This window comes from Nerophis lumbriciformis, linkage group LG37 (genome assembly GCF_033978685.3).
Source record: "Nerophis lumbriciformis linkage group LG37, RoL_Nlum_v2.1, whole genome shotgun sequence".
NCBI classification, from domain to species: Eukaryota; Metazoa; Chordata; class Actinopteri; order Syngnathiformes; family Syngnathidae; genus Nerophis; species Nerophis lumbriciformis.
The window spans coordinates 9,240,047-9,262,500 of record NC_084584.2 but is presented as its reverse complement, the minus strand read 5'-3'; the positions used below and the strand labels follow the sequence as shown (position 1 = coordinate 9,262,500).

The following is a 22,454-nucleotide window of genomic DNA, read 5'->3' as shown; positions in this document are numbered from 1 at the left end:
TGTGACGAGCACAAAAGTCCAATAACAGAACACCACTCGGGTTCAGATCCGGGCGGCCATTCTTCCCAATCACACCTCTCCAGGTTTCACTGTCGCTGCCAACATGAGCGTTGAAGTCCCCCAGTAGAACGAGGGAATCACCCGGGGGAGCACTCTCCAGTACTCCCTCGAGTGAATCCAAAAAGGGTGGGTACTCTGAGCTGCCGCTTGGCGCGTAAACGCAAACAACAGTCAGGACCCGTCCCCCCACCCGAAGGCGGAGGGAAGCTACCCTCTCGTCCACCGGGTTGAACTCCAACGTGCAGGCTTTGAGCCGAGGGGCAACAAGAATTGCCACCCCAGCCCGTCCCCTCTCATTGCCGGCAACGCCAGAGTGGAAGAGAGTCCAGCCCCTCTCAAGAGAAGTGGTTCCAGAGCCCTTGCTGTGCGTTGAAGTGAGTCCGACTATATCTAGCCGGAACTTCTCCACCTCACGCACTAGCTCAGGCTCCTTCCCCCCCAGCGAGGTGACGTTCCACGTCCCAAGAGCCAGCTTATGTAGCCGAGGATCGGACCGCCAAGTGCCCTGCCCTCGGCTTCCGCCCAGCTCACACTGCACCCGACCTCTATGGCCTCTGCTATGGGTGGTTAGCCCATTGGGGGGGGGACCCACGTTGCCTCTTCGGGCTGTGCCCGGCCGGACCCCATGGGGACAGGCCCGGCCACCAGGCGCTCGCCATCGTGCCCCACCTCCGGGCCTGGCTCCAGAGGGGGGCCCCGGTGACCCGCGTCCGGGCGAGGGAAATCTGGGTCCTTTGTTAGTGTTCTTCATAGAGGTCTTCGAGCCTAAAAACCTCATTTTTAAAAATGGATTCTTGTATATATTGAAAAAAAATGTGTTTTTAATCGATTTTTGAAAATGATGAATGGATTAAGAATCGGGATGAATATGAACCAATGTGGTCGTTAAATAGGAATACTGATGAGTACTTCAATGCCATGCAGGAGCTCAGCAGACAAGAAGGTCTACAGACTCTCAGCCCTGCACAAGTTGGGAATGTTCCAGACCTACGCAGGTAACCTCACCTTCGCTCTCCGCCCTCCACCTGACACTAACATCCGCACCCTCAGAGGTCGCCGGGGTCACGCCGTCCCACGGCAGCATCCTGGGCGGAACCCTGCTGACCGTCCACGGGCGCTTCTTCGACCAGACGGACGGCCCGGCACGCGTGCTGGTGGGAGGTAAGCACAAGAAATCATTGTGTGTCAGTCACAGCACACAATGCAAACACACAACATGGCAACACAAAGAGTGTGTCAGTTACAGCACATAATGCAAACACACAACATGGCAACACAAAGAGTCCTGGCAGCCATTGTTCTGCAAATATGACAACAAACCACCAGGGAACTAGTTCAACTGCAACATTCCGGAGCTTACGTGAAAAATCTGGTTCTTGTTTTTTACAGTACATTACTGTAAATAGAAAACAGTACCACTGTTATTTTTACTGTAAAATTCTATTGACTGAACTGTTTTGTTTTTTTTAACAAAAGATCTACAGCCATTGGTTTTACAGTGCATTACTGTAAATGGAAAAATGATACCACTGTTATTTTTAGTGTAAAATTTTGGCGGCTGAGCTGCCCATTTTTTACCGTAAAAGCTACGGTTGTTGTTTATACAGTGCATTACTGTGAATGGAAAACAGTACCACCGTTATTTTTACTGTAACATTCTATTGACCGAACTGCTATTTTTTTAACCATAACATCTGGTTTTTGTTTTTACAGCACATTACTGTATATAGAAATCGGTACCACTGTTATTTTTACTGTAAAATTGTATTGACTGAACTGCTGATTTTTTTTTAACAAAAGATCTACAGCCATTGTTTTTACAGTGCATTACTGTAAATGGAAAACAGTACCACTGCTATTTTTACAGTAAAATTTTGGAGAATGAGCTGCCAGTTTTTTTTACCGTTTATTTTTATAGTGCAGTACTGTAAACTGAAACACGGTAACACTGTTATTTTTACTGTAAAATTCTATTGATTGAACTGCTGTTTTATTTGTTTTAACAAAAAATGTATAGCCATTGTTTTTACAGTGCATTACTGTGAATGGAAAACCGTACCATTGCTATTTTTACTGGAAAATTCTGATGACTGAGCAGCCAATTTTTTTTAACCGTTTTTACAGTGCATTACTGTAAATTTCGATAAACCTTTACCGAACCGAATGTTTGGTACTGAAAAATCTGCAGTGGCGAAGTAGATTGTAAACGGCGGCTTGGGGAAAAACGGAATGTTTCAAAAGACGGTGATGCGTCTGTTCCAAGGCAAACAACAACGCTAACATGTGATTGGCTGCAGGACTGCCGTGTGAAATCCAGAGCGTGCGCGACAGCGAGATCACATGCGTGACGGCCAAGTGGCGGATGACGGACGACGAGCGCAACGCAACAATCTATCCAGGTGAGGACTTTGATTATTATAGAGGTTTATTTGAAATAGGGACAGATACAAAAACATAGACATGTGAAACAGTTATCCAATGTATGCATCATAGTGTTTGTAGCCAAAGCTCATTTACAACACTTGTCCCCAACAACAACAACAACACAGATCCAACATCATTAAAATAGGAAAATAAAAAGTAGAATGAGTTGATAATAATGATAATAGTAATAATACAGACAAAGTGCAAACTAGATAAAAGCCAATAATAATAATAACACAGACAAAGTGCAGACTAGATAAAAAACAATGAGTAAAAATGAGTAAAAACTAAACATGGGAACACGATTGTTGCTCAACTAGCCATAATTTTGTTTGTTTTTTGAAAGTGACAAGTGCAGGTATACTTTTCAAAGTGTCCGGTAAAGAGTTCCATAGTTCCATCCATCCATCCATCCATCTTCTTCCGCTTATCCGAGGTCGGGTCGCGGGGGCAGCAGCCTAAGCAGGGAAGCCCAGACTTCCCTCTCCCCAGCCACTTTGTTCAGCTCTTCCTGTGGGACCCCGAGGCGTTCCCAGGACAGCCGGGAGACATAGTCTTCCCAACGTGTCTTGGGTCTTCCCCGCGGCCTCCTACCGGTCGGACGTGCCCTAAACACCTCCCTAGGGAGGCGTTCGGGTGGCATCCTGACCAGATGCCCGAACCACCTCATCTGGCTCCTCTCGATGTGGAGGAGCAGCGGCTTTACTTTGAGCTCCCCCCGGATGACAGAGCTTCTCACCCTATCTCTAAGGGAGAGACCCGCCACCCGGCGGAGGAAACTCATTTCGGCCGCTTGTACCCGTGATCTTGTCCTTTCGGTCATAACCCAAAGCTCATGACCATAGGTGAGGATGGGAACGTAGATCGACCGGTAAATTGAGAGCTTTGCCTTCCGGCTCAGCTCCTTCTTCACCACAACGGATCGATACAGTTGTCGAGGCGGCTGATTGGAGCTGTGGCCGCAAGGTAGTTGGTGCTTGTCATGGCGGTAACCCTAGAACCCGTTGGTGGACACCGGCGGTGAGGGATGCCGTCAAGCTGAAGAAGGAGTCCTATCGGGTTCTTTTGGCTCATAGGACTCCTGAGGCAGCGGACAGGTACCGACAGGCCAAGCGGTGTGCGGCTTCAGCGGTCGCAGAGGCAAAAACTCGGACATGGGAGGAGTTCGGTGAGGCCATGGAAAACGACTTCCGGACGGTTTCGAAGCAATTCTGGACCACCATCCGCCGCCTCAGGAAGGGGAAGCAGTGCACTATCAACACCGTGTATGGCGAGGATGGTGTTCTGCTGACCTCGACTGCGGATGTTGTGGATCGGTGGAGAGAATACTTCGAAGACATCCTCAATCCCACCAACACGTCTTCCTATGAGGAAGCAGTGCCTGGGGAGTCTGTGGTGGGCTCTCCTATTTCTGGGGCTGAGGTTGCTGAGGTAGTTAAAAAGCTCCTCGGTGGCAAGGCCCCGGGGGTAGATGAGATCCGCCCGGAGTTCCTTAAGGCTCTGGATGCTGTGGGGCTGTCTTGGTTGACAAGACTCTGCAGCATCGCGTGGACTTCGGGGGCGGTACCTCTGGATTGGCAGACCGGGGTGGTGGTTTCTCCCTTTAAGAAGGTGACCCGGAGGGTGTGTTCTAACTATCGTGTGATCACACTCCTCAGCCTTCCCGGTAAGGTCTATTCAGGTGTGCTGGAGAGGAGGCTACGCCGGATAGTCGAACCTCGGATTCAGGAGGAACAGTGTGGTTTTCGTCCTGGTCGTGGAACTGTGGACCAGCTCTATACTCTCGGCAGGGTCCTTGAGGGTGCAGTTTGACTGTGTGTAACAAAATAAAATTGGTAAAACTTAAAATATTGTATTTGGTTAAAATTTGGCAATGATGATATGGTATACTCTTCTTGTCTAGAACTTTCAAGGTGCGGTTATAAAGACACTCAATGGTCTTGATTGATGACTGGTGTGCCTGGGACCATGTAGTTAAGCATTAAGATATCTGGGACCATGTAGTTAAGCCATAAGATATGTGTGAAATAATCATTGCATTCATAAAAGTAAAAGCACAGCTAAGAGTTAAGCAGTGTCTTATAATCTTAAAACAGCCTACGTTTGCCTTCAGGTTTTACACATTTTCTTAATGTGACTTTTAAAATTCCGCTGATAGTCTATGATTATGCCCAAATATTTGACTTCAGGTACTTGTTCAATGAGCTCCTCATTCATTTTTATATTCAGGTTTGTTTGAGGTAGCTTTTTTTATGGAGAAGCAGACAGAGTTAGTCTTTTTAGTGTTTAAGGTTAAACAGGATGATACCAGCCAAGATGCTATTTTGTCTAATTTAGCATTTAACTTCTCACAAACTAGAGTACAGGTCTTACCTGATGTATATACCACTGTGTCATCCGCATACATCTGTAAATCTATATCTGTGCATACATCTGGTAGGTCATTGATGTATAGACTGAATAGTATTGGTCCCAAGACACTACCCTGAGGTATCCCTGTTTCTATTTTGCCGAAGGAAGATCTCACATTATTAACTGTGACACATTGTTCATGGCCCTTTAGATATGACTCAAACCAGGACAATGACTGTGTGGATAAATTGAATTTAGTTAGTTTTGAAATTAAAATGTCATGAAATGCTTTTTTTAAGTCTAGAAATACTGCACCGACCACCTGTCCTTTGTCAAGAGAATGTTTGATCTTTTCAGTTCAAAAACAAGTGGCAGATTCTGTAGAATGGTTACGTCTGAATCCCAATTGCAGGGGAGTCAAATAGTGGTTTGTCTCAAGGTGGTGCATTAGTTGTGTTTTAGAGAAAACTGGAAGAAGGCTGATCTATAGTTAGATGTCATTCCAGCATCACCAGATTTGAAAAGTGGTATTACCTGTACAGTCCTCCATCCATCTGGGAATTGCCCAGTTTTAATGGAAATATTAATAAGACGGGTAAGAGGCTGTATAAGGATGCCGCTATATTTTTTAAGAAAAGCTGTGTCTAGGTTATAAATATCCTTTGAGTATGTGGTGTTTAGGTCATGTATGACATTTAGGACAGTTGTCTGACTAACCTTCTTGAGCTGAAATGAGCTGTCTTGTTCATCAGGTATGTCTGTTGTTTGGTCATCATTAGTCATACAAGAGAAACCCGAGGAAAGGTTTTTGACAGATTCTATAAAGAATTTATTGAACTCATGTGTGATGTGACGCTTATCTCCGGGTCGTCCACTCGCACGCACCAGAGACCGTGACTCTACGCGGCCTTTGAAGTGAAAACATGCACCATTTCAAAGGAACATGGCGTGACTGGTTATCTCTCGTCAACACCTTGTGTGTAGTGTACTACGAGATTTTATCACATACGTACATCTCATTGTGCTAGATGTGAATGTTTTATCCCATACGTACATCTCATTGTGCTAGATGTGAATGTTTTCTCAGTGGCCTAGTGGTTAGAGTATCCGCCCTGTGATCGGTAGGTTGTGAGTTCAAACCCCGGCCGAGTCATACCAAAGACGATAAAAATGGGACCCATTACCTCCCTGCTCGGCGCCTAGCATCAAAAGTTGGAATTGGGGGTTAAATCACCAAAAATTATTCCCGGGCGTAGCACCGCTGCTGCCCACTGCTCCCCTCACCTCCCAGGGGGTGAACAAGGGGATAGGTCAAATGCAGAGGACAAATTTCACCACACCTAGTGTGTGTGTGTGACAATCATTGGTACTTTAACTTTAACTTTAACTTTATCCCATACGTACATCTCATTGTGCTAGGTGTGAATGTTTTATCCCATACGTACATCTCATTGTGCTAGATGTGAATGTTTTATCCCATACGTACATCTCATTGTGCTAGATGTGAATGTTTTATCCCATACGTACATCTCATTGTGCTAGATGTGAATGTTTTATCCCATACGTACATCTCATTGTGTTAGATGTGAATGTTTTATCCCATACGTACATCTCATTGTACTAGATGTAAATGTTTTAAGGGGAACTCAATGTGATCTCTGAAAGGGCCAAAAATTATTTTGAAAAGGAGGACCCTCACCCACACAATATGAGTACATACACTAGCTCAGGGGTGTCCAAACTCTATCCACTGAGGGCCACAAATTGAAAAATGAAAGCATCCGGGGGACATTTTGAACTTTTCCAAAACCAATACACAATGTATATATTTTATTTAGCCTTTAGGGGTCCCTTCAAGTTTGGTCCTGGGTACATGGAAGGGTCTCAATCATAAAAAATAGGTCATATATTAATATTTTTTCAACGCTTTAATCCCTTAATTTATCTTCAGATCTATCTGTCAATATCAAGTCTAATTTAAAAAAATGTTTTAGGCCCTTTTTGTTAAAGAAAACTTTTTTTATGGCAAAAACACAAAATATGCAACATTCCCCCCCCCCCCCAAAAAAAATGTCAAAGTAGAAATCATTGGAAAACAAATCATAACATCTTTGATTTTCATTCATTATTACTTTTTGAGCAATGACAGTTTGAAAAAAATCCCGCTACAATTATCGGAGATCCAAAAGGGGCCCAATGATAAAATTTTTAAAAATAAGTCATAAAATCCTTTTTTTTATTTTTTTTGACTTTCAACGTTTAAATGTCTAGTTTAGGGGTGTCCAAACTTTTTGACTGAGGGGCCGCTATGGGCTAAAAATAATTTGGCCCCGGGGCCGAAAGCCATCTACATGCAAAATAACTATATATATATATATATATATATATATATATATATATATATATATATATATATATATATATATATACACTTGTATATATATATATTTATTATAAATGTATGTGTGGGAAAAAATCACAAGACTACTTCATCTCTACTCTATATATATATACACTTGTATATATATATATATATATATGTATATATATATATATATATGTATATATATATATATATATGTGTGTGTATATATATATATATATATATATATGTGTGTGTATATATATATATGTATATATATATATATATATGTATATATATATACAAGTATATATATACACATATATATATGTATATATATATATATATATATAATAAATATATACATATATATATATATATATAATAAATATATATATGTCTTAATAGAGTAGAGATGAAGTAGTCTTGTGATTTTTTCCCACACATACATTTATAATATATATATATATATATATATATATATATATATATATATATATATATATATATATATATATATATATATATATATATATATATCACAGTTGTGGTCAAAAGTGTACATACACTTGTAAAGAACTGTCATGTTTGTGTAATCATGTTTTGTTTTAAGTCATGTTTTGTTTAGTTTCTGGCTTTTCACTCCCTTGTCTTGTCACCATAGCAACCATTAGTTTTCACCTGTCACGTCACGCACCTGTTTCACGTCTTGAGTCACGCACCTGTTTTCGTTAATCATGTCTGTAGTATTTAAGTTCAGTGTTTTTCAGTTTGTTTTGCTGACGACCTCGCACCCCATACCGCACCCCATATATGCTTCTGCACACTCCTCTATGATCCTGCTTCATGTCCCTTGTCACAGTAAGTTTTTGTTTATCAAGCCACAGTTAATGTTTTTGTTTAAGTGTTCATAGTTTATTCTACGCCACTGTGCGCGCTTTTTGTTTGATCCCTTTTTTTTTTAGTATTTATAGTTAGTTCTAGTGTTTCAATAAAAATATGTACCTTAATTCCCGTCTCGCCCGTGCCAATTTTCCGTTGCATCCTGGAAAAGCAAACACCCCGGACCAAGTCGTGACAGATGTCGTCAGCACAAAAGTTCTCCCGCAAGATTGGACGAAGGAAGGTGGGAGCTCCTGCGCGCGATGGAGGAGGAAACGCTACGCTACTCCTCCGTGGAGCGCAGAGACCAGATGTGGGGGCCAAATGGAGAAATGGTGCCATTGAACTCCGTGTGGCCCCACGACGTTGGCACGTCGCCCCAGCCGCGGAAACGTCGCCCAAGACGGAGGACGTTTGGGAAGACTTCCGCGAGCAGTCAGGACACGTCACTCCCGCAAGCTCCTCCCCCTCCGGGCGGAAGCAGGCTGCTCCCAGCCCCGCTGCTCCAGGATGACGTCACGCCATCACCGGAGGATGACATCACAGAGCAAGATTTTTTTTTCCTCAAATCTCTTTTTTTTCAACCGCTCCCAACCAAAGACTCCATGTCCGTAACAAAACTTTATCAAGATAAGTTTTTAGAATTCAGGTCTAGTCAGTCACAGCCATCCCAATTTCATGCCCCGCCCCCCAAGACTCATGCCCCGCCCCCCAAGACTCAAGTCCCGCCCCCGTCACAATTTTTTTCTTTTTTACCACCCACACAACCCCAGGTGGGGGATAAAAAAACAAAACAATTTGGCCAAAATAAAGGGGACATTTCTGCCCTCCCCCGCCCACCCCTACAGAGAGTTCCAGACCGCAGGGAGCGCGTCTGGTATCCGCCCCTTGAGGGGGGGGCTGGGGTCGGGAGCTGTGTTGGTGGGGTGGCTCGGCATCACCATGCCAAGCCACAGCCTCCCTCACGGCCGCCACCACCAGTATACCGACCTGTCAAGCCACAGCCTCCAGCACGACCGCCCTCACCAGTCTTCCGACCTGCCAAGCCGCAACCCCCAGCTAGGCCACCTCCACCTGCACCAAGGCTAGCACCTGTTGCCGCACCAGCTCCACCATGCCAAGTTCCTCGCCAAGCTCCGCTACCAGCTCCACGACGCCAAGCTCCGGTACCAGCTCCACGACGCCAAGCTCCGGTACCAGCTCCACGACGCCAAGTGCCGCCAGTCGCAGCTCCACGACGCCAAGTGCCGCCAGTCGCAGCTCCACGACGCCAAGTGCCGCCAGTCGCAGCTCCACGACGCCAAGTGCCGCCAGTCGCAGCTCCACGACGCCAAGTGCCGCCAGTCGCAGCTCCACGACGCCAAGTGCCGCCAGTCGCAGCTCCACGACGCCAAGTGCCGCCAGTCGCAGCTCCACGACGCCAAGTGCCGCCAGTCGCAGCTCCACGACGCCAAGTGCCGCCAGTCGCAGCTCCACGACGCCAAGTGCCGCCAGTCGCAGCTCCACGACGCCAAGTGCCGCCAGTCGCAGCTTCACGACGCCAAGTGCCGCCAGTCGCAGCTTCACGACACCAAGACCCGCCATGCCAAGACCAAGACCCGCCATGCCAAGACCAAGACCCGCCATGCCAAGACCAAGACCCGCCATGCCAAGACCAAGACCAAGACCCGCCATGCCAAGACCAAGACCAAGACCCGCCATGCCAAGACCAAGACCAAGACCAAGACCCGCCATGCCAAGACCAAGACCAAGACCCGCCATGCCAAGACCAAGACCAAGACCCGCCATGCCAAGACCAAGACCAAGACCCGCCATGCCAAGACCAAGACCAAGACCCGCCATGCCAAGACCAAGACCCGCCATGCCAAGACCAAGACCCGCCATGCCAAGACCAAGACCCGCCATGCCAAGACCAAGACCAAGACCCGCCATGCCAAGACCAAGACCCACACCAAGACCAAGACCAAGACCCACACCAAGACCAAGACCCACACCAAGACCAAGACCAAGACCCACACCAAGACCAAGACCAAGACCCACACCAAGACCAAGACCAAGACCAAGACCCACGCCGAGCTTCGCCGCTGGACGCGTCACGCCGAGCTTCGCCGCTGGACGCGTCACGCCGAGCTTCGCCGTCTGACTCACCACGCCAAGCCACGCCTGCCACGATGACGACGCGCCCACCTCCCAGTCGGCCACGAATGTGGCCATTCCCTGGGCGCCCGCCTCGCCTGCTGCAGCGGCGTTCCACTCGCCGCCGCCACCTAACTCTGCCCCGGTGGATACGGGGACACGTGGTCTGGCGACCCACCGCCATGTCCCCCTCCCGCCCTCCCATGACTCTTGTTAATTTTTATGGACATCTGGTATCTGTCCTTAAGGGAGGGGCTCTGTCATGTTTGTGTAATCATGTTTTGTTTTAAGTCATGTTTTGTTTAGTTTCTGGCTTTTCACTCCCTTGTCTTGTCACCATAGCAACCATTAGTTTTCACCTGTCACGTCACGCACCTGTTTCACGTCTTGAGTCACGCACCTGTTTTCGTTAATCATGTCTGTAGTATTTAAGTTCAGTGTTTTTCAGTTTGTTTTGCTGACGACCTCGCACCCCATACCGCACCCCATATATGCTTCTGCACACTCCTCTATGATCCTGCTTCATGTCCCTTGTCACAGTAAGTTTTTGTTTATCAAGCCACAGTTAATGTTTTTGTTTAAGTGTTCATAGTTTATTCTACGCCACTGTGCGCGCTTTTTGTTTGATCCCTTTTTTTTTTAGTATTTATAGTTAGTTCTAGTGTTTCAATAAAAATATGTACCTTAATTCCCGTCTCGCCCGTGCCAATTTTCCGTTGCATCCTGGAAAAGCAAACACCCCGGACCAAGTCGTGACAAGAACATCATTTCATGGCTGTCTTGAGTTTCCAATAATGTCTACAAGTCTTATTTTTTTGTGATAGAGTGATTGGAGCACATACACAAAAAACACTCATGAAATGGGCGCACTTGGACACCTTTGCTTTAGATCAAATTCAGATTTATCCGGCCATTATAGGTTTTTATTATTTGTTTAATGTTTTTTTGTTTTTTTTAATGCCCTTTTTGTTATAGAACACTTTATTTTTTATGACAAACACACAAAATATGGAATATTTTCTCCCCCAAAAAATATTTCAAAGTGGAATATTTGTTGTAAAGTAATTGTAGCCTTCAACAGGTCAATATTTCATAACAACATTGATTTTGATTCATCACTATTTTTGCGCAATGACAGTTTTAATTTTAAAAAAACAGCCTCTTTTGAACAACTTTTTTATGTTTTTTGTAATAGTATTTTTAGAACGTGGCGCGCGTCGTTCCAAAAGTGAGCCTCACATTTGACACGTGTGCACTCCCTCATGAAAAGCACATTTTTGTGTTATTTTCATTGTGAGTGGGCCAAATAATCCATATTCTCACGGAAATGACCTTTGTCCCCTTCGAATCAGGTGGCCGAGGCCTCAAGATGGAGCTGTGGAACAACACCAGGTCCGGAGACCTGAGCGACATCCAGAGCTACAACGAGAGCAAAGAGGGATACTGGTCGCAGTGGATCGACTCCATGCCGCACAACTTCCCCAATGAGCTGCACGACTTGAGCACCAGAACCAGAGGCTTCTTCGTGCCGCCGGCCAGCGGCAACTACACCATTTACCTCAACTGCGACGATAAATGCCAGCTGTACTTCAGCAACTCCAGTCGCCCGGAAGACAAGGCATGACAACTTCAAATGATTCCTCCGATGACTAAATGTCACACAACATGTTTCACTAAATTCCATTCAGGTCCAAGTGGCTTACCAGCCGTACTACGTTGGCGACTACACAAAATTGAAATCGCAGAAGTCTGAAGTCATGGCTCTCGAGAAAGGAAAAGTGTAAGTCCATCTAAGACATCTAGTCCAAACTATGGCACGAGTTTAACGATCAATCACAGCATTGACTTATATGACCCAATCCAAACAACCTTCCCTAGTCATAGCACAGGAAAAAAAACAATTCGACCGGCGCAAAAAAAAAAAAAAAGTCAACAAACATGTCACACATAAGACAACCTGCTCACTGAACTTTGTGGATATTATAGAAAACAGCCAACCACCATAAAAAATTCAAAATTCATTTGGGACCGGAATTCCGACCCTTGATGCTGAGTGCCAAGCAGGGAGGTAATGGGTCCCATGTTTTTATATATGTATATATATATATATTTATTTATAGTAAATATATATATATATATAAGCGCTTTGAGTCACAAGAGAAAAGCGCTATATAAATATAATCATTTTATACATATTTTTTATGTGGTCCGCCACATCATTTTATTGTTGACCACGACATCCTTTTAACATGGCCCGCCATATCTTTTTATGGGGTCTGCTATATCATTTAACATGGCCCACCACATCTTTTTATCGTGTATCGCCACTTAATTTGAATATGGACCGCCAGTTCATTTTATGTGGTCCGCCACGTTATTCAAGTGGCCCGACAAATTATTTTTCCATGGCCCACTATGTCATTAAAGTGGCCCACCACGGAATTTATGTGGGCAGCCAAATCATTTTATTTAGTCCCCTATATCATTTTATCATGGCCTGTCACATCAATTTATTGTGGCCTGTCACATCATTTTATGTACAGTAGTTCGCCACATCATGTTATGTGGTCCGCTCATTTAAAATGGCCCACCACATCATTTTAAGTGGCCCGCCATTTCATTTTAATATGGACCGCCAGTTCATAAAAGTGGCCCACCACAGAATTTATGTGGGCAGCAAAGTCATTTTATTTGGTCCCCTATATCATTTTATTGTGGCCTGTCACATCATTTTATTGTGGCACGGCATATAATTTCATGTAGTCCGCCACATCTTTGTTTGTAGTCCGCCACGTCCTCTATGTGGTCTGCCACATTATTTTCTATGGCCCACCATATCATTTTATGTGGCCCACAAGTTTTATTGTTCTTTGTTCTGCAGCTACTACATTGAAATCCTGCATCAGGAATATAACGGTGCAGCCGGCATCAACCTGGCCATGTTCCGACCCGAGAGCTGGTTTACCGAGGAGCAGTCAGACGATGCCATCAACGAGGTCCAGGTTATCGCAGTGAACTACGAGGTCTTTGACGAAAAGCAGGTAAGCGGAGGCTCCGACTGCATTTTCGATAAGGGGATTCCGGTCAGTCCAAGACATGTGGGTCACATCTTCCAGGTGGTGACCTTGGAGGCGTGGCCTGACAAGGTTAGTGGCGTTCAGGAGGTGCAGAAGGTGAGCGTGAGTAGTGCCTGTGTGGGCCTCCAGTGTGGAAGCACCTACTTCAGCCTGCACTACGAAGACGTCAGCACTGGTAATGTGGACATGGTGGACTGTGTGAGACCGGAACACTCCCGCCCTCGGTCTTTTTGCTGAGGTTGAATCTCTTCAGGCCCGATTCCTGTCAGCGCCGCGGCAAACGTGGTGGAGAGAGCCTTGAACAATCTGTGGTCCATCAAACCCGACTCGGTTCGGGTTAGCAGGGACGAGGACAGCGACGGAGTTCATTTCACGGTCACGTTCGATTCCGACCGGGGTGAGAAGCTAAAACCGATTCCCGCGGATGCGGTCCAGCGGGACTTCATCCTTGTTTTCCTCGGCTGCAGGTGATTTCAGGCCTCTCCGCTACGAAAGCCTGGGTCTGGACACCAACATCACCGTCACAGAGGTGACAAAGGGCAGGAGCAACATGGCCACGTTCACCTTGGTCTGGGGGGGCATACCCACTAAGCCCATTCCCAGCAATGCCAATGGCTCAGAGGTAGGTTGCCAGTTAAAAACCGTGCCCATGCTCAACTAAAGCCAGTCGAACACTGCTAAGGAATTAGTATTGTTGCAAAATACGTATCCGTCTGTAATCGTGTCTGTGGACTAATTTGTGTGTTTGTATCGCAAAAATGTGTGTAATCAAATATGCATGTGCCTGTTTTAATTGGTATGGCCGTATTCTGATTTTTTTCCACACACACAGACTGAGATACAGACACACAAATTAGTACACAGACGCGGGAACTGTTACCACAATATTTCCATACACTGCTCGTTCAACGGCCGTTTTGTTCGGACTTTGACCAGGTCCAGTGGGCTCTGGAGGACATGATGAAGGCCGAGTGTCCGGTTGAGATCCTCACCGAGGAAGGACGGGACGTGAAGTTCTTCAAGGACTATGAAGATGACCACGACACGGTCAGTGATGAACCGGATTGTCACAACGGAATAGTTCTTCGAAACAACATGACTTTGCTTGCCTGGCACAGTTTGGCGGCGCCAAAGGGACACGGGTTAAAAACGGGGCCTTCTGCGGATCGTGGTCACTGGAGAATGCAGAGGTTCTTTTCAAGGAAAGTTACAGGACGCGGTCTGGTGCAGCCTACGGGGGCATTTCCCTGAAGCAGTATTCGACGGTACAATAACACACAAAGATGCTCTTTTGGTTGGTTCAGTCACTTTTCTAAAATCTCTTTCTTTCTTTGCCCTTCCAGCTGTGCTTTGCACATAAGGGAATGTTCAAAGATGAAATTGGCGTAAAATTTACTTACATTGATGAAGAAGACCAAATCAAGACCAAGAAGGCAAAGATCAACGCCGTCTTTACCAAAGGCTACAAGTCAGTAAAAATAGTCCATCCCGTAAATCTGGATTAGTCCAGACTGGAGATGGTGACTTTGATGACTTGCTCTGCGCAGGTGGAGTTACAAGTGTGTGGACTTGCAGACGTCTCTGCAGACGGACTACGTTGGAAGCGCCTACACCGTCCTGGAGGTTTATCTCTACAAAGACGAGTCCGGGGAAGACTTCTACGTGGATGCCATCCACATCGGCAAGAGGTCCACCACAGAGGAGGAATACGGTGTGCAGCTGCATTGCAGTTCGATTTTGGCTGAGGTCGAGACCAAACGTGACACGTCTCTGTCGCTTGGGTTCTTCCCGTAGCTGTTCCTGGCAAGAGGAGGCCGCCGCCATTTGAGAGCACAGGTCTTGCTTTCAAGGAGATCTCTGTCGTGAAAGAGACCTACTCCAACGGGTCGCAGGTCAGCTTTGAGATCACAGCCACACCACTGGACTGCGGCTTTGGGTTCCCCCTCATAAACGTTGGCTTCCTGCAGGTAAGTCATCAACAGAAATGGACCTACCGTTGGGAGAAAGATTTGGAAGATAACTTTACTTATTTACATCTTTCTCATGCAATGCCAGTATTAGATTTCAACAAGGTTTAGGTTTGAAGGCCATGAAAGGGAATGCAAACACAAGAAGAATAAGAACTGATACTGACACGCTGCAGTCTAACAAAGACACGCAGGGATGGTAGATACGGATACAAAAGCCAAAACCAGTGAAGTTGGCACTCTGTGTAAATCGTAAATAAAAACAGAATACAATGATTTGCAAATCCTTTTCAACCAATATTCATTTGAATAGTTTCTGGGTGTTGTTGATAAATGGCTTTGGTTTTACATAGTATAGTTTTAACTTGCACTTATAGATGTAGTGACCAACTGTAGTTACTGGCAGTGGTTTTCTGAAGTGTTCCTGAGCCCATGTGGTGATATCCTTTACACACTGATGACGCTTTTTGATGCAGTACCGCCTGAGGGATCCAAGGTCCGTGATATCATGGCTTACGTGCAGTGATTTCTCCAGATTCTCTGAACCTTTTGATGATATTACGGAGCGTAGATGTTGAAATCCCTAAATTCCTTGCAATAGCTGCTTGAGAAATGTTGTTCTTAAACTGTTGGACAATTTGCTCAGGCATTTGTTCCCAAAGTGGTGACCCTAATTTTTTTTCATGGAAGCTGCTTTTGTACCCAATCATGGCACCCACCTGTTCCCAATTCGCCTGTTCACCTGTGAGATGTTCCAAATAAGTCTTTGATGTGCATTCCTCAACTTTCTCAGCTTAGATTGTTCAGTGATGTCAGTGTCCGCCATGATTGAGATTTTGGCGTCACTTGAAACGTTTTCACTGTGTCTACTCTTGAAGATGACCAACAGCAGCGAAGACTCGGCTGCGTTTCAGGAAGGTTCCGCCATCGTCACAGTCGCTCGCCCTCACAGAGCCACCCCGCCTCTGAACGGCACCTTCGGCGTGGAGATGAATGGGCAGCGTGTTGAAGGTAACCCAGATGCATTGTGGACCTTCTGGAAAACTCGCACACCTAAACTGTGTCGGGCAGCTCGTGCGAAAAAGTCACTGACCAGTTGTGGTTCCCAGGTCTGTCGGTGGACATCAGTCAGGAGGACCTGAAGTACGCCCTGGAGGGAATCCCCGGGATGGGCCTGGTAGATGTGAAGTACACTGGAACGTGCAGACAGCCCAAGTGGATAGTGGAGTGGCTGACACGGCCGGGAGACCAGCCTATGCTGCAGCTCAACGGTTCTTTGGTCGTTGGCAAGGACGTGGTTGTCTGGGCCCATGAGAGGAAGAAGGGAGGGCAGATGATGCGGAGCATGACTGGAGACTTCTTCCGTGTCTGGGAAACCAAACCACAGGTACGACCTCCAGTGCTCCTTCTCTCTTTGGAGCCACGCCTGGCTGTGTTTACTCACTACACTATACATCTGCTGGAGCGAGTCCAATTGGTGTCAGGTGTATGTTGTGCCTCCAGGCGAGCGCAAAATCACATTAAGACGCTACTGGATTTGTGGCCGCTCCCATCTATTGTTGTGAATCTGAGAAATAGTGCCTTCCAAGAGCTTTCTTCTTTTTTAAGAAGCCTGCTTTATTCCATGACTTTTGTGTTCCTGGGGTTTTACAGCACCGGGAACACACCACTGATATGAGTGCCTAGTTAAGGTGGAGGAAAAACACGTTTTTTGGATGAGTTGAGGCACACTAAAATGGGTTTGGGACTTTTTAGGGGTGCTTTTTGGGGGGCAAAGGCCTATCTACTTTTATTAGAAAAAGTCCATAGACTCGGGAAATGACTAACAGACCTTAAGATCCCAACGTACCCCAGACTTAGACTTGTCTAAGTCTAAGATCCCAACGTACCCCAGATTGTAAATGTAATTGTTTAGAGCTTTAATACACCTGGAAAGATACCCAAAGCCATTTATACTTTACATCAAATTCAGCCATTGACACACTGATGATAGAACCACCAAAACCCCAAACAGTCTCAAGGACCCAAGTATGCCCAAAATGGACAACCCCCAAAGGTCCTGGTGCTCCAAGAGGTCTGAAATTCACCCAAAGAGTCCGGGTGAATTCCAAAACTTTTGGGCAACCCCATTTAACACTGTGGTTCATTTTGGGTCAGTTAGGACTTTCATGGACTACTCATAGCCTAAATGGGTACAATTCAGACCTGGTATATACGGCGGTACCTCAACCTACAAGTTCAATTCGTTTCATTACCGAGCTCTTTATCCAAACACTTGAATTCTAACATGAAACATGCCTTTTAGATAAGAAATGTTGTTTACAACATAAGTAGTACTGCAATACATTGATTAGGGATGGGGATTGAATTATGTAAAATCCAACCGTGCTATTAGGCTGACATTGATAGTTCTGTAAAAACTTTCTCAAAATCTGATCTCCAGTTCGGGCCCGATTGAGGCCTGTTTGGATTGTGGATGATTGATGAGCCTTTTGTTTGCTTTTGTGTATTGCTGCACCATGCTAGGGCCATTCGTAAGTGCAGTTGTCAATATTTGCCTGTACTTATTTGACTGATTTTGTTATTATTTTTGTTTTTATAGGACACTCAATTTGTATCGTATTTCTGTTAGCTGTATGTCCAAAAAAAATTCAAAAAAACAAACATCTTTCGATCTCTAACTATAAGCTCATGCTAGCAAATAAAGCCGGATGTTTAGGAGCGGATCTGTGGCGTTAGCTTCAGCATTTAGCAACTGTGGACTCAAATTATGCTGGCAAATTAACGTAGAGTATCTCAAAATACTGTTAAGTGGAGGTACCACTGTACTTCAAAAATGCAGATTAGGGCATACTTGCCAACCTTGAGACCTCCAATTTCGGGAGGTGGGGGGTGGGGGCGAGGGTGGGGGGCGTGGTTGGGGGCGGGGGCGTGGTTGGGGGCGTGGTTAAGAGGGGAGGAGTATATTTACAGCTAGAATTCACCAAGTCAAGTATTTCATATATATATATATATATATATATATATATATATATACAGGTAAAAGCCAGTAAATTAGAATATTTTGAAAAACTTGATTTATTTCAGTAATTGCATTCAAAAGGTGTAACTTGTACATTATATTTATTCATTGCACACAGACTGATGCATTCAAATGTTTATTTCATTTAATTTTGATGATTTGAAGTGGCAACAAATGAAAATCCAAAATTCCGTGTGTCACAAAATTAGAATATTACTTAAGGCTAATACAAAAAAGGGATTTTTAGAAATGTTGGCCAACTGAAAAGTATGAAAATGAAAAATATGAGCATATACAATACTCAATACTTGGTTGGAGCTCCTTTTGCCTCAATTACTGCGTTAATGCGGCGTGGCATGGAGTCGAAGAGTTTCTGGCACTGCTCAGGTGTTATGAGAGCCCAGGTTGCTCTGATAGTGGCCTTCAACTCTTCTGCGTTTTTGGGTCTGGCATTCTGCATCTTCCTTTTCACAATACCCCACAGATTTTCTATGGGGCTATGGTCAGGGGAGTTGGCGGGCCAATTTAGAACAGAAATACCATGGTCCGTAAACCAGGCACGGGTAGATTTTGCGCTGTGTGCAGGCGCCAAGTCCTGTTGGAACTTGAAATCTCCATCTCCATAGAGCAGGTCAGCAGCAGGAAGCATGAAGTTCTCTAAAACTTGCTGGTAGACGGCTGCGTTGACCCTGGATCTCAGGAAACAGAGTGGACCGACACCAGCAGATGACATGGCACCCCAAACCATCACTGATGGTGGAAACTTTACACTAGACTTCAGGCAACGTGGATCCTGTGCCTCTCCTGTCTTCCTCCAGACTCTGGGACCTCGATTTCCAAAGGAAATGCAAAATTTGCTTTCGTCAGAAAACATGACTTTGGACCACTCAGCAGCAGTCCAGCTCTTTTTTTCCTTAGCCCAGGTGAGACGCTTTTCGCGCTGTTTCTTGGTCAACAGTGGCTTGACACGAGGTATGCGGCAGTTGAAACCCATGTCTTTCAAGCGTCTCTTGGTGGTGGATCTTGAAGCACTGACTCCAGCAGCTGTCCACTCCTTCTGAATCTCCCCCACATTTTTGAATGGTTTTTTTTTCACAATCTTGACCAGGGCGCGGTGATCCCTATCGCTTGTACACTTTTTCTGACCACAGTTTTTCCTTCCCTTTGCCTCTCCATTAATGTGTTTGGACACAGAGCTCTGAGAACAGCCAGCCTCTTCAGCAATAACCTTTTGTGTCTTTCCCTCCTTGTGCAATGTGTCGATGGTTGCCTTTTGGACAGCTGTCAAATCTGAAGTCTTCCCCATGTTTGTGTAGGCTTCAGAACTGGACTGAGAGACCATTTAAAGCCCTTTGCAGGTGTTTTGAGTTAATCAGCTGATTAGTTTGTGGCACCAGGTGTCTTCAAAATTTAACCCTTACACAATATTCTAATTTTGTGACACACGGAATTTTGGATTTTCATTTGTTGCCACTTCAAATCATCAAAATTAAATGAAATAAACATTTGAATGCATCAGTCTGTGTGCAATGAATAAATATAATGTACAAGTTACACCTTTTGAATGCAATTACTGAAATAAATCAAGTTTTTCAAAATATTCTAATTTACTGGCTTTTACCTGTGTGTGTGTGTATATATATATATATATATATATATATATATATATATATATATATATACATCCCCGCGACCCCGAAGGGAATAAGCGGTAGAAAATGGATGGATAGATGGATGGATATATATATATATATATATATATATATATATATATATATATATATATATATATATATATATATATATATATATATATATATATATATATATATATAAGAAATAATTGACTTTCAGTGAATTCTAGCTATAAATATATATTTATTATATTATTTATTTATATATATATATATATATATATATATATATATATATATATATATATATATATATATATATATATATATATATATATATATAAATAAAAGAAATACTTGAATTTCAGTGTTCATTTATCTACACATATACACACACATAACATTCATCTACTCATTGTTGAGTTAAGGGTTGAATTGTCCATCCTTGATCTATTCTCTGTCACTATCTTTCTAACCCATGCTGAACACACTCTCTGATGATGCATTGCTGTGTAGCACGCACAAAAGTGCTTTCATCAAATGCACTAGATGGCAGTATTGTCCTGTTTAAGAGTGTCACAACATTGCTGTTTACGGCAGACGAACTGCTTTACTGTAGACGTTGTTTATATTGTGGGAAAGCGGACTCAGGTCCGCCTGAATTTCTGGAGATTTTCGGGAGAAAATTTGTCCCGGGAGGTTTTCGGGAGAGGCGCTGAATTTCAGGAGTCTCCCGGAAAATCCGGGAGGGTTGGCAAGTATGGATTAGGGTTGTAAAAAAATAACAAAGTACCCTCTAACCCTGCAGGTGGTTATGGTCAGGTTGAATAGGTTTGTTTTCTTCTCCTGTAAACATTCCCTACCTGTACTTGATTTGGGTGAAAATATCACCAAAATAATGTCTGAATTCCATAACCGAAGCTTTTCGAACTCTTGTTCACAGGTGGAGGTTTACATCAACGGCATTCCCTCCAAGTGTTCCGGAGACTGCGGTTTTGAATGGTCCGAGGACAAGACCCCTGTGGTGAGCGGGATCAGCCCCTCTAAAGGTGAGCGGTTCATCCACTACCAGGGTCTTTTCAGTCAAAGCAAGTGATGGACAAGGTCTTCAAAATCTGTTGGGGAAGATGGTTTCATTAAATACGCCCGACTTTACCAGGATCCGTCGGACTTGGGACTCGTTTGACTGTCACTGGTTCCGGCTTCGGTGACCAAAACGCCTCCATTACGGTGGGAGGAGCCGAATGTGTCGTGGAAGAGGTCTCGGGTGAGTTGGTGAAATTAAAAGGCTGACTTAAGGACACGACGCTAACCAACCAGGTGTGCATTGCAGCTGACAGTCAAGTGTGCAGACTGGGCAGCGCCGGTGCCGGCACCGTCCCGGTGTGGATCAACTTCCCCTCACTGGGTCGTCCGCGCGTTGCGGCCGGTGGCGTTCTCAACTTCACCTACCAGCTCATCGTCTCCTCCTTCTCCCCGGTGTCTGGCAGCGTCGCAGGTGGAGCGTCACAATGATACTCATGGTCAAAGCGGTGACCTAATACTTACAGGTGTGTCCCAGGGGGAACGCTTTTGACGGTGACGGGCTTCGGCTTCAGCGGGAACGCCAGCGTCGCCGTGGGGGACGCGGCGTGCAGTGTGGTCCAAGCAAGTCACACGGAGCTAAAATGCAGAACACCAGCAGTGAGTCAGACAGGTTCCACCCCGTCTGGACCATGGAAGTTGTACCGTTGACTGTATGTGTTCCTGCAGGGGACTGCCGGCTCGCATGCGGTCACTGTCCACCTGGGCAACATGAGCGAGGCGGCGAGCGAGGCGGCGAGCGTGGCCTTCACCTACGACCTCGCCCTGACACCGCAGATCTCCGGGCTGAGTCCCCTAAAGACCTCCGTCTTTGGTGAGCCTCCCAGACCACATCCATTATGTTTGATTTTTCAGGGTTTTGTTCTTTAAGGTCACATACTGTAGGAAGAGGGTTCATATGGCCCCATTCGTCACGGTTTACCTGACACTTGAAACGTGACGAATTGTGGGGGCGCACTATCCACTATGGCAGTAGAGTGTTAAATATCCTAAAATGTGCTTTCCGGCAATTTCAACTTTGACCACAGTGTCAGTTGCAGTGTGAACAATATGACGTGTCGGTGGTCCTAGTTGCATGTGGACCAGACAATATGACCTTTTGGTGGTCCTAGTTGCATGTGGACCAGACAATATGACCTTTTGTTGGTCTTAGTTGCGTGTGGCCCGGACGGTATGACTTGTCAGTGGTCCTAGACGAGTGAGGACCGGACATTATGACGGATCGGGTTGGTGACCCTAGGCTCTTGCGGACTGCAAAATCTGACTTGTCGGTGGTCCTAGACCATACGGACCGGACAGTATGACGTGTTGGTGGTCCTAGACGCGTGCGGACCAGACACTATGACGTGTCGGTGGTCCTAGTTGCATGTGGACCAGACAATATGACGTTTTGGTGGTCCTAGACGTCTGCGGACCAGACAATATGACGTGTTGGTGGTCCTAGACGTGTGCAGA

At 45.3% G+C, this 22,454-nt stretch overlaps 1 protein-coding gene across 1 annotated transcript in view; it reads left to right on the top strand.

Moving 5' to 3' along the window:
- Positions 1-22,454, top strand: part of pkhd1l1.1 (PKHD1 like 1, tandem duplicate 1) — an 81,132-nt gene that overhangs the window by 13,748 nt on the left and 44,930 nt on the right. The window contains exons 10-30 of the mRNA XM_061930839.2: positions 985-1,055; positions 1,111-1,221; positions 2,358-2,459; positions 11,569-11,834; positions 11,905-11,996; positions 13,098-13,257; positions 13,333-13,468; positions 13,547-13,690; positions 13,761-13,915; positions 14,230-14,340; positions 14,412-14,558; positions 14,637-14,761; positions 14,841-15,004; positions 15,088-15,260; positions 16,139-16,271; positions 16,370-16,647; positions 20,860-20,965; positions 21,076-21,183; positions 21,250-21,414; positions 21,478-21,599; positions 21,669-21,813. Coding sequence (XP_061786823.2) covers positions 985-1,055; positions 1,111-1,221; positions 2,358-2,459; positions 11,569-11,834; positions 11,905-11,996; positions 13,098-13,257; positions 13,333-13,468; positions 13,547-13,690; positions 13,761-13,915; positions 14,230-14,340; positions 14,412-14,558; positions 14,637-14,761; positions 14,841-15,004; positions 15,088-15,260; positions 16,139-16,271; positions 16,370-16,647; positions 20,860-20,965; positions 21,076-21,183; positions 21,250-21,414; positions 21,478-21,599; positions 21,669-21,813 — 3,014 coding nt within the window. The remainder of the gene's footprint in view (positions 1-984; positions 1,056-1,110; positions 1,222-2,357; positions 2,460-11,568; positions 11,835-11,904; positions 11,997-13,097; positions 13,258-13,332; positions 13,469-13,546; positions 13,691-13,760; positions 13,916-14,229; positions 14,341-14,411; positions 14,559-14,636; positions 14,762-14,840; positions 15,005-15,087; positions 15,261-16,138; positions 16,272-16,369; positions 16,648-20,859; positions 20,966-21,075; positions 21,184-21,249; positions 21,415-21,477; positions 21,600-21,668; positions 21,814-22,454) is intronic.